Source organism: Hemicordylus capensis, chromosome 4 (assembly GCF_027244095.1).
Source record: "Hemicordylus capensis ecotype Gifberg chromosome 4, rHemCap1.1.pri, whole genome shotgun sequence".
Taxonomy (NCBI): Eukaryota; Metazoa; Chordata; class Lepidosauria; order Squamata; family Cordylidae; genus Hemicordylus; species Hemicordylus capensis.
This window is the reverse complement of record NC_069660.1, coordinates 253922897-253938021: the sequence shown is the minus strand read 5'-3', so window position 1 is coordinate 253938021 and position 15125 is coordinate 253922897. Positions and strand designations below refer to the sequence as shown.

General features: G+C 38.4%; 1 protein-coding gene across 44 annotated transcripts in view; it reads right to left on the bottom strand.

Annotated features, from left to right (window-relative positions):
• DTNA (dystrobrevin alpha) overlaps window positions 1-15125 on the bottom strand; it is a 323001-nt gene that overhangs the window by 58551 nt on the left and 249325 nt on the right. For 27 of the 44 annotated variants that reach the window (XM_053243077.1, XM_053243047.1, XM_053243044.1 and 24 more), the window contains 3 exons: window positions 14150-14239; window positions 4206-4304; window positions 3153-3245 (listed from right to left, as the gene is read on the bottom strand). The exons of 4 other annotated variants lie outside the window; for them this stretch is intronic. In XM_053243077.1, the coding sequence (XP_053099052.1) occupies window positions 3153-3245; window positions 4206-4304; window positions 14150-14239 (282 nt within the window). Of the gene's footprint in view, window positions 1-3152; window positions 3246-4205; window positions 4305-6784; window positions 10706-14149; window positions 14240-15125 lie in introns of those variants that run through there. 13 more of the 44 variants (XM_053243043.1, XM_053243050.1, XM_053243081.1 and 10 more) reach the window with 7 other exon arrangements.

The following is a 15125-nucleotide window of genomic DNA, read 5'->3' as shown; positions in this document are numbered from 1 at the left end:
AGCCTTACCATGATGATGATGATGATGATGATGATGATGATTAATAATTCGATTTCTATACTGCCCTTCCAAAAATGGCTCAGGGCGGTTTACACAGAGAAATAATAAATAAATAAAATGGATCCCTGTCCTCAAAGGGCTCACAATCTAAAAAGCAACATCAGATAGACCCCAGCAACAGTAACTGGAGGTACTGTGCTGGGGGTGGATAGGGCTAGTTACTCTCCCCCTGCTAAATAAAGAGAATCACCACATTAAAAGGTGCCTCTTTGCTAAGTTAGCAGGGGTTGATCTTTTGATCAAATGATGATCTTTGTTCTGGTCACTTCCAGATTAGACTACTGCAACATAATGTATGTGGTATGGCCTAACCTACCTCACAGGGTTGTTGTGAGGATAAAATAGCCATGTACAGCGCTCTGAACTCCTCCGAGGAAGAGCGGGATATAAATGTAATAAATAAAATAAAATAATAAATAAATATATGGGGCTGCCTTTAAGACTGCTCAGAATGTAGAGTCAGTCAAATACAGCTGCTGGGATATGAAATGGAACATGGCTTACGCCTGTCACTGATTTAAGCCCTGTTCCATTTCACAGACCTGGGCTTAAGCACCTTCACTGGCTCCCTAATCCACATACAAGGCAAAATGCTAGTGTTTACCTTTAAAGAGCTCCACAGCCTGGAATCTGGGTACCTGAAGGATAATCTGCACCCGCATGAATGTGCCCGTATACTGAGACAATCTTTGGAAGCTCTCCTATGAGTGCCTAAGATGTGTGATGAGTGCTGACTGGGGAGAGGCCTTCTGGGTGTTGGCATCTTATCTCTAGACTGCTCTCTTCAATAAGGCTCACTCGACATCTGTGTCATCTTTTTGATACCTGGCGAAGTTCTTTTGTTTTCTTTTTAAAATATATATTTCCTCTTTCAAGCATACTGCCTCTCAAAGTAGTGAACAATGATGTTTTTAATTATCCCTGACGTTCTGCCCTCGCACCCCCCATCATTTTTTCTATTGATCTACATTACCTATTTCTATTGTTTTATCACTGTATATTTTAAAAATATTTTGATTTTAAAAATGTTTTATTACTATCTTTAGTTGGAAGTCACCCTGGAAACATTTGTGTTGAAGGGCAGGGAAGTGTCTGAGCTCTAAATATTTCTTCAATCACTAGCAGATAACATGGAGACGACTACTATAAGACATTATGTAATACATGGCTGTTAGGAAATTTTGTCTGTCAGAGTCAAGAAGGTAGCCTGTGTGAGTGACTGATGCTCTTTTTAATTAAGGATGTTACGACTACAATTTTTAAATGTCAGCAATCAGATGTTTTGCACTGCACATTCCTTCCATTATTTGAACTGCCAAAGACTTTATTGTTTATTTAGCCATCCAACTTTTGGAAGCATTAAATTAAAGGCTTGCTGTAGCACAGATTTGTATCTTCTTTCTAAAGAGCATGTGGACTTAACTGTGTCAATACAAACTTGCCAGCATAAATGGAAAGGAACCAATTTATATTTTACTGATATCATGAGCAATTAGCAAGTGAAAGACTACAGCTAGCAGGGAGTATATACAAAGTACCCTGGGCAGGATCATCTCCCGATGGACAAAAAGGACATCTTACATGTTATAACACTGGCACGAAATAGGGAGCTTTCTGGGCATATCTGTGATGCATAGAAGGAGGTGCCTCTTTTAAAACACAAAACAAATGGTGTCTCACAAAATCCAACACTGAGTTTCAGTCCTGATTCTGCACCTTTAAATAAATGAATGTAATGTTTGGCCTTGATTATAGTCAGACACAAGAGGGTGGGTCAGAAGATGCCCAACTCAACTGCTTTTGAACCCAGTCTTCTGCATGACTGTACAGTGGTAGCAGAGCAGGTAAATAATAGTCCCTATTTTGCTTAACCCCGGTCTCACCTCATTTTCAAATAACTCCTTCTAATGTGTAAGTCTGTGCATTCTGTCCCACATACTTCCTCTGGAATAGTGCAGTAGTGAACAAAGTGTTGTACCGGAGAGACTGGACTGAAATCTTTGCTCAGTCATAACTCACTAGCTGTCTTGGGCAAGTATCTCAGAAAGCTATTTTAAGTACAGTATATACAGTACAACATAAAGGCTGGAAAGCAATCTGCACACTAAAAGCACAACATAACCAATTATTAGTAACAACCACAGCCAACAGCACCATCTTAAAATAATTATATTTGTGTTTGTATTGAATGCTGCTTATTCACTATTGATTTCAATAGTTTTCCATGTAGTGAAGAGTGTGAAACCCTCAGTCATGTAGATCACATCTGATGTATGACTTTTTCAACACATATTTTTCGACACAATTTATCATGCACTGACAAGCAGTGGCCATTTGTGGCTTCCAAATATACACATATGCCATGAAATCATGTGGCTCTAATAATCAGACATGAGAAAGTTCACAGGGCTTTCACACAGAAGTTACTTCTGGCTAACATCCAGACTAATGGTGCCCTGGTGCAAGGATGCTGTGCAAACTAGTTCAGCTAAGTCAGGAGCTTGCATTCCAGACTCGTGTTGCTCCGGTTCAACATGGTGCACTTGTTCAACCTGTGGTGTGCCTCCTGCTGTGAAAACTCTTATTCAGTCCATGTGTGTTGCAGGGAATGATGCAAAGCCATCCATTATCCTTGTTGCCCAGGCACAACACATGCACAAGCAGGCCGCGATGCGGAGACCACAAGAGGTTATGCAACTTCGAAAGTCCGCTCAGTATGTTCATCACTGCACTAGTGCAGCTTTAGTCTGGATGTCTGCTTAGGATACTAATAACTTAAGAGGCAACACTATGCTGGCTTGAGTGGTTTGTGGACCATTCCATCAGTTAGGATAAATGAGTTGGCGTGTAGATAACATCTTTAAGTACACTAATTACTGCCTTTTGATGATTAACAAAATCAGAGTGCACAGTAATAATTCTGACCAAGGCAGCTGTTTATAACAGAACAGTGGTGAAATCATGGAATGAAGACTAGCCCCATTAATGTTGTCTCTGCTCCAAGTTTAGGAATTGCATACTGCTATTAACTGGATTCACCAAGTTAATGTCCCTCTTCTAAAGACCCCCCAAGGTGCCCAGCCTGCACTAACCGTGAGGGGTTGTTCTGGAGCATGTTGACATACAACCCAATGAGAACATGTTCATCAGCCAGCCTGTCTGCAACATCGAGGCTATACTGTAACCTGAAGCAGGGTTGGGGGGAAAAGGGTGTAATCCGGACAGACAAAGAGAAATAAACAGAAAGCAGGAGCAAGTAAGAGTGTGAAATGGGAATTTATAAATGAGCAGTCAAATGTTCTTTAAAAAACAAGTGCAGAAATTCTTATAAATCTGACCAACTAAGGTAGAATTCAGAATTATTAAGAATTTGGCTGGCAACACTAGAGTTTGCTGGAGGATACAAAGCACCTAGGAAGATCTAAGGAAGCAGAGGTGCTCAAGGACCATGCAAGATCTGGCCTTTGGTTAGTGCTATAAGGAAGCAAACATTTAAAAGAGAATCGCTTTTAGACGTTACTAATTTTATGTGAAATGCTAAGCATAATTATTTGGAACTAAATTCAACTGAAAATCATTTAGACTTCTTAGAGTCAATCTACGCATGCAGAAAGTCACATGCGATACACTTTCTAGGAACACCCTATTTTAGACTGCAGGTGGAAAACTGCTCCCCTATGTGTAGTATTTTCTGCATGTAGAAAACTACTCTGTCAGGGAGAAGGCTAGGCTAGAACTCTCTCACCGATGTGCTAGTTTTCCACGGGTGTGAAGATTTTGATGTGAGGGTGATACCGCATCTGCAGTCTGAAATGGCACAATCTTAGGCACTGGGAGTCATTTGATTTATCAACATGTGTAAACTGGCCCTTAGGACTCGTGTCAAATTTAACTATGCACACACAAAACTGCATCAAAATGTAGAATTACCATCTTAATTTTAAGATGTCATACCAAGACCTCAGGTTCTGAAGTGTGATTTTATATGTCTATTTACTTGAGTTTAGTCCAGCTGGGAATTAAATTATGAGGGAATTAAAATTCTCTACTTGATGCATTTTGTAGAATGCACAATATATTCAAAGGAGAACATATTTGCTTTAGTTGTGTTAGTTCAAGCTGTTGATGTGCCTTCTATAACTTACCCTTTGCCTTTCAAAAAAGCTGGAGCAGCCCTAGCCAGCAATTTGTTCTGCTCTACTTCATTATCCTTGTAAGGAGAGCTAATTAATAAGACAGGACAACTAAGAAGATGAGAAACAATGACGTCTGAAATCCACTGAAACTCATTCACTAGCTCTAAAACATGCAAGTAATTTAAAGAAGAGATACCTGTAAAATCTAAACCACTCCAAAAGTCAAATATGAAGTTTGAAAATTTTCTAACACAGAATGTTACTGTACGTCCACCAAATCTCCGCTCATCTATTCTCTAAAATAAATAACAGTAAATAGGTTTTCTGCAATCATTTTGGTCAAATACATTATGTATCGGCTTCCTAGAAAGTTTTATAAAACCTTTTAGGAAGCTGATACATGGTGAACTTTGCCCCAAATGATTGCTGAAAACCTATGTACTGTCACATGGAGTTTCTAAGCTGCAAGCTCAGTACTGTATACTATGAGACTTAATGCTGCCAGCGCCTTAGAAAATGCTTTCTAAGTGCATATTTCGGGGGTTGGGGGAGAGATCATTCAGATGCAATGCTTTTCTTTGCCACTATAGAAATATATTTTGTTTTCATTATGAATATACACCAAGAAAATGTCTACTTGTAACTGAACAAACATTTAGTAGAGACTTCTAATTTAAATTTAGGAAAAATAGTAGTTGACATACAACATGCACAGAACTTTGCACAGTAAGGTAACATACACACAGTTGCACGTGTGTGTGTGCAAATTCAGACAGAATTTCCACAATGATGTGGGCATTATTTCAAATGGTCACACTGTTGCACAAATGCATTTGCACAACTGTATTACAATATGCATGAAACTTTGTGCAGTATGTCATCCACTTATTCTTCTATAGTCTGATATATTGTTTTAATCATATTTATGTTTAAATAAATAATCACAATAAGTTTATATTTCTTAATTAGTTTTTGAGAAAAAGAAATTTTTTGTCTGTCAAAGGATACATTAAAGCATGCCATAAAAATATTTGCACATCAGCTACTGGAAATGAAATACAAGAAATATATGGGTCTGTGACATTCAGAAAAATAGATGTATACATTTGCAACGTATCATGATAAGTGATTTAAGCTACTGTGCTACAACAGAGAAGACAAACTTCTAATTAGCTGGAGGTTAATAGCCTAATCCACAATTTAGTTGGTACCAAGTACTAGGTAGGCTGAAGTCTCTTCAGTTCCACTGAATCAGATGGATCTAATATTTTAGTACACATTTAGAAGCAGTTCCAACATAATCAGTGGTGCTTACTTCACATAATGGGAATGATCTAATAAAGCTCTATAGGGCTCCAATGTGCAAATTAAGCTCCATGTGTTTAATATGGGAATGTTTGATACATATAATGGGGAATTGTTTTGCGCGTACGCGCGCGCGCACACACACACAGAGACAAAGGCAATCAAGTTTCAGAAGGAAACAGAACATGAGCTACCCCATATGCAAACTGGCACTCCGCATATGTTTCTGTGTACAAGATCATGCTATGTGTGCTTAGGAGTGGAGAGTAAATAATCTTATATCCAACTATGGTTTAACTGATATGTTGATTAGGTTGCTAGAAATACCAACTCCAAAATAGCCAACTCCTGGAATAAAATTAAGATGTTCAAGTTGTGGAGATGGACAGAACCACTCTGCTCTGCTCCAGAAAAGGTTCAGCAGAACAGGAATTTTTGGTGTGTGTGTGTGTGTGTGTGTGTGTGATTTATTTGTTTATTTATTTATAATATTTATATGCCACCACTCCAGTACACTACTGCTCAGGGTGGCTAATGTAGTTGCAGACCTCCCTTCCTGCTTCTAGAATTTGAGACAGATTCCAGAGTCTTGTTCCACAAGTGAATTCACAAGTATCTGGTGAATTCTGGGGGTTTTGCAGACATGTTAGGACTTACCACACATGCTCACATCTCCTATGCCAATGTGATGTTGTTATTCCATTGTACAATGCAGTGCAGGAGTTCCCTGAACAAGGAAAAAGCCTCCCAAACTGACAAAACTTCAACAGATTCTCATCCCTCTCCATTCCAGTACTGTAGCTCTCCTTTAGCCAGAACCACAGATTCACTATTAAATTTGGTCATAGATTCATTGTCAAATTTGGTAGAATTTAGCAGTATCTTTGTTCAGCAGTGGCTTAAGGCAAGTACTCCTGTCTAAGAATTCTACATTTCATGTTCAATTCTGAAAGGAAAAATACATTTGCTGTCTATGTGTGCAGGTGCATGTGTGTGTGTTTACCAAGAACAACCTAAGCCCTATTAACACATTATGTTCAACACATATACAGTCTGTTTACAGTGTACATAAGTACAGATCTGCATACAGTTATTCACATGCTATGTTGAATGCATGTACATCATGTACAGCAGTATACTTGCTATTTGTACCTGCAGTTGAGAAACTCTGTACTTGTGTGCACTTTGAAAATGAATGCATGTATGGTCATTCACACCAAAAACATATGTGAGTACAGACACTTGAATGCACATACAAAATAACGTCTGGTTGTGGCTATAGTGCTATAGACTTCTGTACCTACAGTTCATTACAGTTCATGAAGCATCAACTTCATTTGCACGGAACTCCATATCAAGCAATGGAAGATATGCAAATAGAAATGATATGTAAGAGATAGAGAGATTCAAATGATGTAGCATTCAACTCTTATGAAGGGGGAAAAAATCACCACCTGCTTTAGATTCCTCAGATTGCCAGCTATCATATTTTGTTACAAATATTTGTAGTAGCAATGTTTATTTAGTATTTATTTATTAAACTTCTATACCGCCCAAACTTTTGTCTCTGGGTGGTTAACATAAAAACAATTAAAACACACATAAAAGTTAAAACAATGCAACAATTAGCCGTGACATTTTCTCTCTGTCACACACATGCCATGAAAAAGGATTTTAACATACTCCTATGTTCACAGAAGGCTAAGAGAATTAATTAAAGAGAAATACGAATTCACTCTGATTTTAGCTAAAAAGATATAATGATGCTGCAAGCAGCAATACAATGAAGAAGCTATTTTCCCAAGGTCCCCAATCCAAGGTCCTGAAAAAGCCACGCCACCATCCTCTTCTTTACTAATCAGTAATGGAGGCAAATTAACTTTGTATTAGTGAACATGCTCACAAATTCACGTAATACATTTCTGTCTCTTTTGTTCACATAGGCTGGGATCCAAAGAGTTAGTTATTTAAGGCTCTGAGGCTGCTTAGGGGGATTAGACAAATTCATGGAAGATAAATCTATGAGCGATTAGCAGCAACGATAGTTACTATTTGTTTACTAAAACCTTTTGTTCACCATTTTTCCAATGTCAAGGTGGCATAAAAGAACAGACAAAAACAATTTTGCAGTAACAATGATTTAAGAAGTAAGCACAATACTTATTGGAAAATGAATTACAATATAGACCAATACATATAAATGCTTTTTCTACATTATGAGTGATTTAATGCATAATTAACATATGAAACATATTTATGAGAAATGTGATAGTGTGATGTATATAGACTAACGTATTAATATCAGTTCCCTTTCTTTTTAAACTTCTGCTGTTTGTATTTCTATAAGGCTGCATTCTCATGAACAGAACGATTGCAGTTAAATAATTAACCACGATTGGCTAACCCTGCATGTTATTGCAGAGCATATCATGAGAAACTGGAATTTCTGGGCAATCCCGAAATTTCTTGATCTGAGTTACCTATCTCAGTTAAATGCTAGTTCACCTAACTGGGATTGCCTGGAACTTCTGGGTTCTCACAGCATGCTCCACAGGAGTGTGCCGGGCTCGCTGATCACAGGAGTGTGCTAGGCTCGCTGATCACTCTTTAACTGCAATTGTTCTGGTCTTGAGAGCACAGCCTTAATGTTATTATTTAATGTTATTCAATAGAAGTTTTAAAAATAGTAAAAACTAAATGGAACCTCTGGGCAGTGAATCACTAAGTACCAGTTACCAAACGGTAGCAGGTAGATATTACCATCATGTCTTGCTTGGGCTCCTGGCGGCACCTGATTGGCTGGTTGCTGAAAACAGGATACTGGACTAGATGGACATTTGGTCTCACCCAGCAGAATTCTTCTCACATTCTTAAGGGCTTACGCTAACCCAGTGGAACGTTTCCCCACTTGGACAGTAGACTCCCCACATCACATGGCAAACTGCTTTTGAAATTCTCCTCAGTTTAAAAAGCACTTTGGCTATATGGCAGGGGAGGGCAAACTTGGCCCTCCAGCTGTTGCTGAACTACAATTCCTATCATTCCTAGACAGAATTTATTGTAGCTGGGGATGATGGGAATTGTAGTTCAACATCAGCTAGAGGGTCAAGTTTGCCTGCCCCTGCTATATGGTGTGCTGTATGGAGGACTGCTGTTTAAGAACAGCAAGTTTAGAGGCTTCTTGGGCTCACAGAACTAGTTTTATGGTTCTTTAAATCCTAGCTATAATATACTAATGGTAGTGAACATAAGAACAGCCCTGCTGGATCAGGCCCAAGGCCCATCTAGTCCAGTATCCTGTTTTGCACAGTGGCCCACCAGATGTTGCCGGAAGCCACAGGCAAGAGTTGAGGGCATGCCCCCTCTCCTGCTGTTACTCCCCTGTAACTAAAGGGAAAATGTGCTGTCAAATCGATTTCGACTCCTGGCGCCCACAGAGCCCTGTGGTTTACCATTGCCTCCTCCCGCGCAGTATGAGATGATTCCTTTCAGCATCTTCCTATATCACTGCTGCCCGATATAGTAGCAGTGAGGATTCGAACCAGGAACCTTCTACTTATTAGTCAAGCATTTCCCCGCTGCGCCACTTAAGGTGGTCAGTGGAGGCAGAATATCCCTTCAATAAGGATATACTAATTTTTTCTATCCAAGATAAGAAATTATGACATACCATATCATTAGAAAACTCTGGTACATTCTTTATTTAGTGGGGGAGAGCAACAGGAGCTTTTTCACATGGGGCTTTTAGCTCACATCTCCTCCAGAATGGAAAGAGTATGTTCACAAACCAGCCAGATTTACCCCGGAGTCCCTGCAGGCTATCAGGGAGCAATTCACCCACAGTTCAGGTTTTTCACTGCACATTAGAGTGCAGCCTGATTTATATCTGGAGTTAAAAAATCCAGTTTTTGAATCATGTTTTGGGGATAACTTTGAGTTCGCAATAAAACTTTGCAGAAAACTCACAGTAAAGCCTGCTTTGTGGAGAATTCCCTAGCCCTATTCATCCCCAGCACAGCATACCTCCAGTGGCTGTTGCCTATCTTATGTTTCTTTTTTTGATTGTGAGCCCTTTGGGGAGAGAGAGCCATTTTATTTATAGCTATGTAAACTGCTTTGGGAACTTTTGTTGAAAAGCGATATATAAATATTTATCATATTAGTATTTCAAAATCAGTACTCCATGAGATACAAGGAGCTGGCACTGAAGGGGAGAACTGGTAACCCCAGCTTTGTGCATGGGGAAGCACTTTGCACATGCACATACAGATAACAGCTAATATTTAAAAGAAAGAACTTAGTTTTAAGGCCCAAAGATAAGATGTTCTCCAGACCAATGAGTAAAATGCTGGTCAACTAAAGCAAGGAGTGTGATATCACCTGTCATTTAATGAAAAGGCTTTAAAATTAATAACAATCATCCAGATAATTTTTGCACCCTGTTCAACCTTGTTTGTTTCTAGATCGTTTGTTCCTCAATCTCTTAGTTGCCTTTATCCAGAGAGAAAAAGTTCAAGCTTTTGTAGTCTGTTCCAGAATAACAACCCTGAGGTCTAATACAGGACACCACAGCTCGGCATGCGGTATTCAAAATCTGAGTGTTTTTTACAGTATGCAGAAATAATTATTGAACATTTACACATCTCTGTAATGATGCTACAAAGACCAACATCATTAACATTCATATTACATAATTTCCCCACTTTGAATCCAGCCCTTTTTAGATCAGGCGTTAAGTTCTCATGAAAAGAGCCCTAATACATAATTTTCAGAATTGGCACTAGTGTTTTTATTTGAGATTTGGTTCATACGCATACGATCAAAATAGTGTGTTGAATATTAAACATTCACATTTTCATTCTGTGTCTTCAGTCTGATTTAAAATGATCCTTTAGTGTGTGACATTCCACATTATAGTCATACACAAGTGTACTTGAGTGTTACAAAGGTATTCTTGATGTCATTTGTGAAAATTCTGTTAATTTTAATTAAAATGTGAAAAGTCTGGGTTTCCTTTTTCTGTACAAGACAGGTATAGTTCACATATGGCATATTGCATGGTTGCTCCAAAATTGGGTTAGATATACTGCAAATGCATATAACTGGATAAGAAGAACCCTGCTGGATCAAAGGATCCGGCCATACTTTTTCCATCAATAGCTATCCAGATGTTTCCAATAAGCAGGGCATGGAAGAAGTTAGAGCTTCACCATACAAATAGGAGCAAGTGTGAGCCACAGGATATTTGTGCAGTGCATATTCAAACAGGAGTAGTGGGAATTCCAAGGAGGAAAGAACAACAGAAAGTAAAGTGAAAAAGCAAGACTCTGTTCATCAAACTAGATGATAAATTACTGTTGTCAAAATAATAAAGCCAACCCCCTCAATCTAAGGAAGCTGGCATACTTGCTCAAAGTTATTTACAGTGAGCACGCAGCAAGATATGCAATTTACAATGAACTTAAGTGATATTCAGACACTGAATTTTTATGGGGATTTCACATTGAAATTTAAGACTTCCTTCATTACTATGACACAAAGGACCACTATTATGATTCCACTAATGTCACTATTTCAGTACATTACTCCCTAGTAATTCTGGGTCACAAACAAGCAGAATGTTTGTTAAATAATCAAGAAAACACAGGTCTGTAGTTTTAACAATTTGAATCCTGACTGCTCAGCTAAAAATGGGATTTCTCAGTTTATTGTAATGAAATGAAACTTCTGCATAACTAATAACTAGTAAAATGTTTACAGTATATTTGGATGCTTCTGCAGTGGTTTGTATAGCTATGAAATTCCACTTTCTGTTTCTTCTGATGTTTTTAATGTAAAACATTTGTATTTTATATGGAATGTGGTGATGGTCACTAGCTTGGATGGCTTTAAAGGGTCTTAGACAAATTCATGGAGGACAAATCTATCAATGGCTACTAGTCTTGATGGCTGTAGGCTTCCTCTATGTTGCCTCTGAATACCAGTAGTAGTAGTAAGTTTATTACGGTCTTAGACCAAAGATATATTTAAGAACAAAACATTTATAATTTACAAAATATTCAAGTTACTAATACAGTTGCTACGAAGTTTGGATGCAACAAAACAAAACTTGGCCACATTAATAGAAATAACAAATTTTAAAATCGACAGCAGCAATTCCAAGTAGAATTGGTCCATATGGCCAAGATAATACTTTAAGAGAGGAGCAATGAATTTAATATGAGCATCCCTATAAAACTGACAATAAAGAATAACATGAGCAACTGACTCTATGTCCCCTGAACCACAAGGGCACTGACGCAAAGCATACGGAACTCATTCATATTTCCCATCTAGGACTTCAGAAGGGAGGGCATTCAAATGAGCGAGGGTCAGTGCTCTCCTGAACTTAGGTAAAAATATATGATCTAAACATTCAGCCGGTTTGTGACTGAAATTTTGGGAGCCTCTATACGTTCCCCTTGGTAATTGTACACACTGCTCCTACAGGTCTATGTCCAATAGTCATTGTCTGATAAAACATATCGCCTGATCTAAACCCTGACCAATAAGTTTTTCTTGGGTCGTGCCCAGATGATGTAATTTCATTTTCAGGGCTATTTTCCATTTAGATGTAAAGCTGTCGATTAGCACTAAAGGCGCGAGCCCAACTGGAAAGAAAACCAAATACAGCCAGAATTTGATTATACAGAACCAGATTTTCGTTTTCAAGGTGGTAATCCCAACATCTCTACAGAGAGCCGCATTGGCTACGCCTCTGGGGGCTTGAAGGATGGCCCTTAAAAATTTAGTTTGAACTGTTTCTAGTACCGTAAAATTATCAAAAGGTCAAATTAGCGCACCATAAATAATTTGAGGGTATACAGGTGAAACTCGGAAAATTAGAATATCGTGCAAAAGTCCATTAATTTCAGTAATGCAAATTAAAAGGTGAAACTGATATATGAGACAGACGCATTACATGCAAAGCGAGATAAGTCAAGCCTTAATTTGTTATAATTGTGATGATCATGGCGTACAGCTCATGAAAATCCCAAATCCACAATCTCAGAAAATTAGAATATTACATGGAACCAAGAAGACAAGGATTGAAGAATAGAACAATATCGGACCTCTGAAAAGTATAAGCATGCATATGTATTCAGTACTTGGTTTGGGCCCCTTTTGCAGCAATTACTGCCTCAATGAGGCGTGGCATGGATGCTATCAGCCTGTGGCACTGATGAGCTATTATGGAAGACCAGGATGCTTCATTAGCGGCCTTCAGCAATTCTGCATTGTTTGGTCTCATGTCCCTTCTCTTGGCAATGCCCCATAGATTCTCTATGGGGTCAGGTCAGGCGAGTTTGCTGGCCAATCAAGCACAGTACACTGTATACTTTTTAGAGGTCCGATATTGTTCTATTCTTCAATCCTTGTCTTATTGGTTCCATGTAATATTCTAATTTTCTGGGATTGTGGATTTGGGGTTTTCATGAGCTGTACACCATGATCATCACAATTATAACAAATTAAGGCTTGACTTATCTCGCTTTGCATGTAATGCGTCTGTCTCATATATCAGTTTCACCTTTTAATTTGCATTACTGAAATTAATGGACTTTTGCACGATATTCTAATTTTCCGAGTTTCACCTGTATTTTAGCCTTCAATAATTTGACAGCCACTGGGACAAAAAGAGCGCCTCTCGAAAAGTAAAAGGATTTAATCACGTTTGACATCTGCTGGGCACTATGAGAAACAAAGCTAAGATGGGCTTTCCGGGATCCAGTGGAATGGAATACAACCCCTAGATATTTAAAAACCTTGACCTGCTCAATAATATATCCATTTATGGTCCATTTATGGATTTTTGGGCATTTTGCAAAAACCATCACCTTGGTCTTGGTATAGTTTATCTCCAAGGTCTCCTTCAAAGTATAAAAGCTCCAAGTTAAGGCATGACTTAGCCCTATCTTGGTTTGAGCTAATAGGACAATACTGTCAGCATAAAGCAATAAAGAAACATGCCTATTCGCGAGTTTAGGGGGATGACGAGCAAGGTCATTCAGATGTGAAACTATTGAATTAATATAAAAATTAAACAAAGCAGGGGCGAGAATGCAACCTTTCCGTACTCCTCTATAAGTAGGTATCTCAGCAGAGAGGTGCCTCTGAATACCAGTTGCCGGGGAGCAACAGCAAGAGAGGGGGCATGCCTTCATTTCCTGGTTGTGGATTCCCAGAGGCATCTGGTGGGATCTAGCAAAGTTTTTCTTATATTCTTATGAAAATAGACTATTTGAAGTGCTGCAATTTTTTGAACTCTCATTCTTCATCAAATATAGGTGCTCAATGCAGAGCATATTCATCTTGGGTCAGCTGCTTTTAGAATAGAGGAAGCTAGGCCTTTCAGAGGTAGCATCACATATATGATAAGAGATAGGGATGCTTGTGAAATCTATTTGAAGTCTCATTAAAACCATAAAATGGCCTATATTTAGATATTCTTTATCTTAAAAAACCCAAACAACCCAAAACTTCTATCACTAATAATTATCTGAAGATTGACTATTATATTAGACTGACTATTCTATTAATGTATTGATTTTAGTGAATAAGTTAAGGAGGAACTACACCAATTAGTGGTTTAGTGCTCTTATACTGACCGTGAATGGTTCTGAAGCTGATTTACATACAGCTTTATAACAGAATGCTCATCAGCCACAGGATTGGCTGCATTTACACTCTCAAGTAACCTGAATGATTCAAACAATGAAACCTCATTAGCAGTCTGTGCAAATCGAAACACACATACAGGGAAACAATTGGTATGAATTCACAAAACTGAATTCACACCCGTTGCAGATAATTTCCACCCAGCATATAAATTTACAGAAATTTAATTCAGATTAATAGAAAATGAAAATAAACATGATTAGATTATAAATTATTTAACTGGCATGTCATTGGACTAGAGGAACAAACATGAAATTTAAAAAAGAAACACCACCTGTAGGCAAGCAGCATCTGTACCCCCTCACATTCTTGGGCAACAGGGGCCACTGGGCACTGCACAACAAAGTTTTGCTGGATCCAGGTTGATATTCAAAATTCAGATCCTCATCAGAACTTCTTGCTTGGATTTGGGAAGTTTTGCTTTCAGCAAGTCATAGTAACTGAACATATTACTAATATTTGCATCCTTTACATAAATATATGCACTAATAAGGTTTCAGAACCCCTTTACAATCATTACACCAGTGAAGCATGGAAAACATTTTGCCTGGCTTATCCTCAGAAAGTTTCCAAAAGTTTCAATTAGACAAGCAAATGAAACTTGCCTGCAGATTAACCCTGGGCTTGTGGTCCCCCCGCCACCCCAACTCTGCTTATAGCAAGCCTATCTATCTATCTATCTATCTATCTATCTATCTATCTATCTATCTATCTATCTATCTATCTAATTTGTACAATGCCCCAAACTTTTGTCTCTTTTGTGCAAAGCAGCTTCAGTACACAGAATAATGGTTCCATTGCTGTGTGAGTATTCTGATTTTGTGAATGGCAACTACTTCATATCAATAGCTCACTTGGAGCATTGCAATCAGATTTCAAGTTCAAGCTATACATACCTGCGTCCAT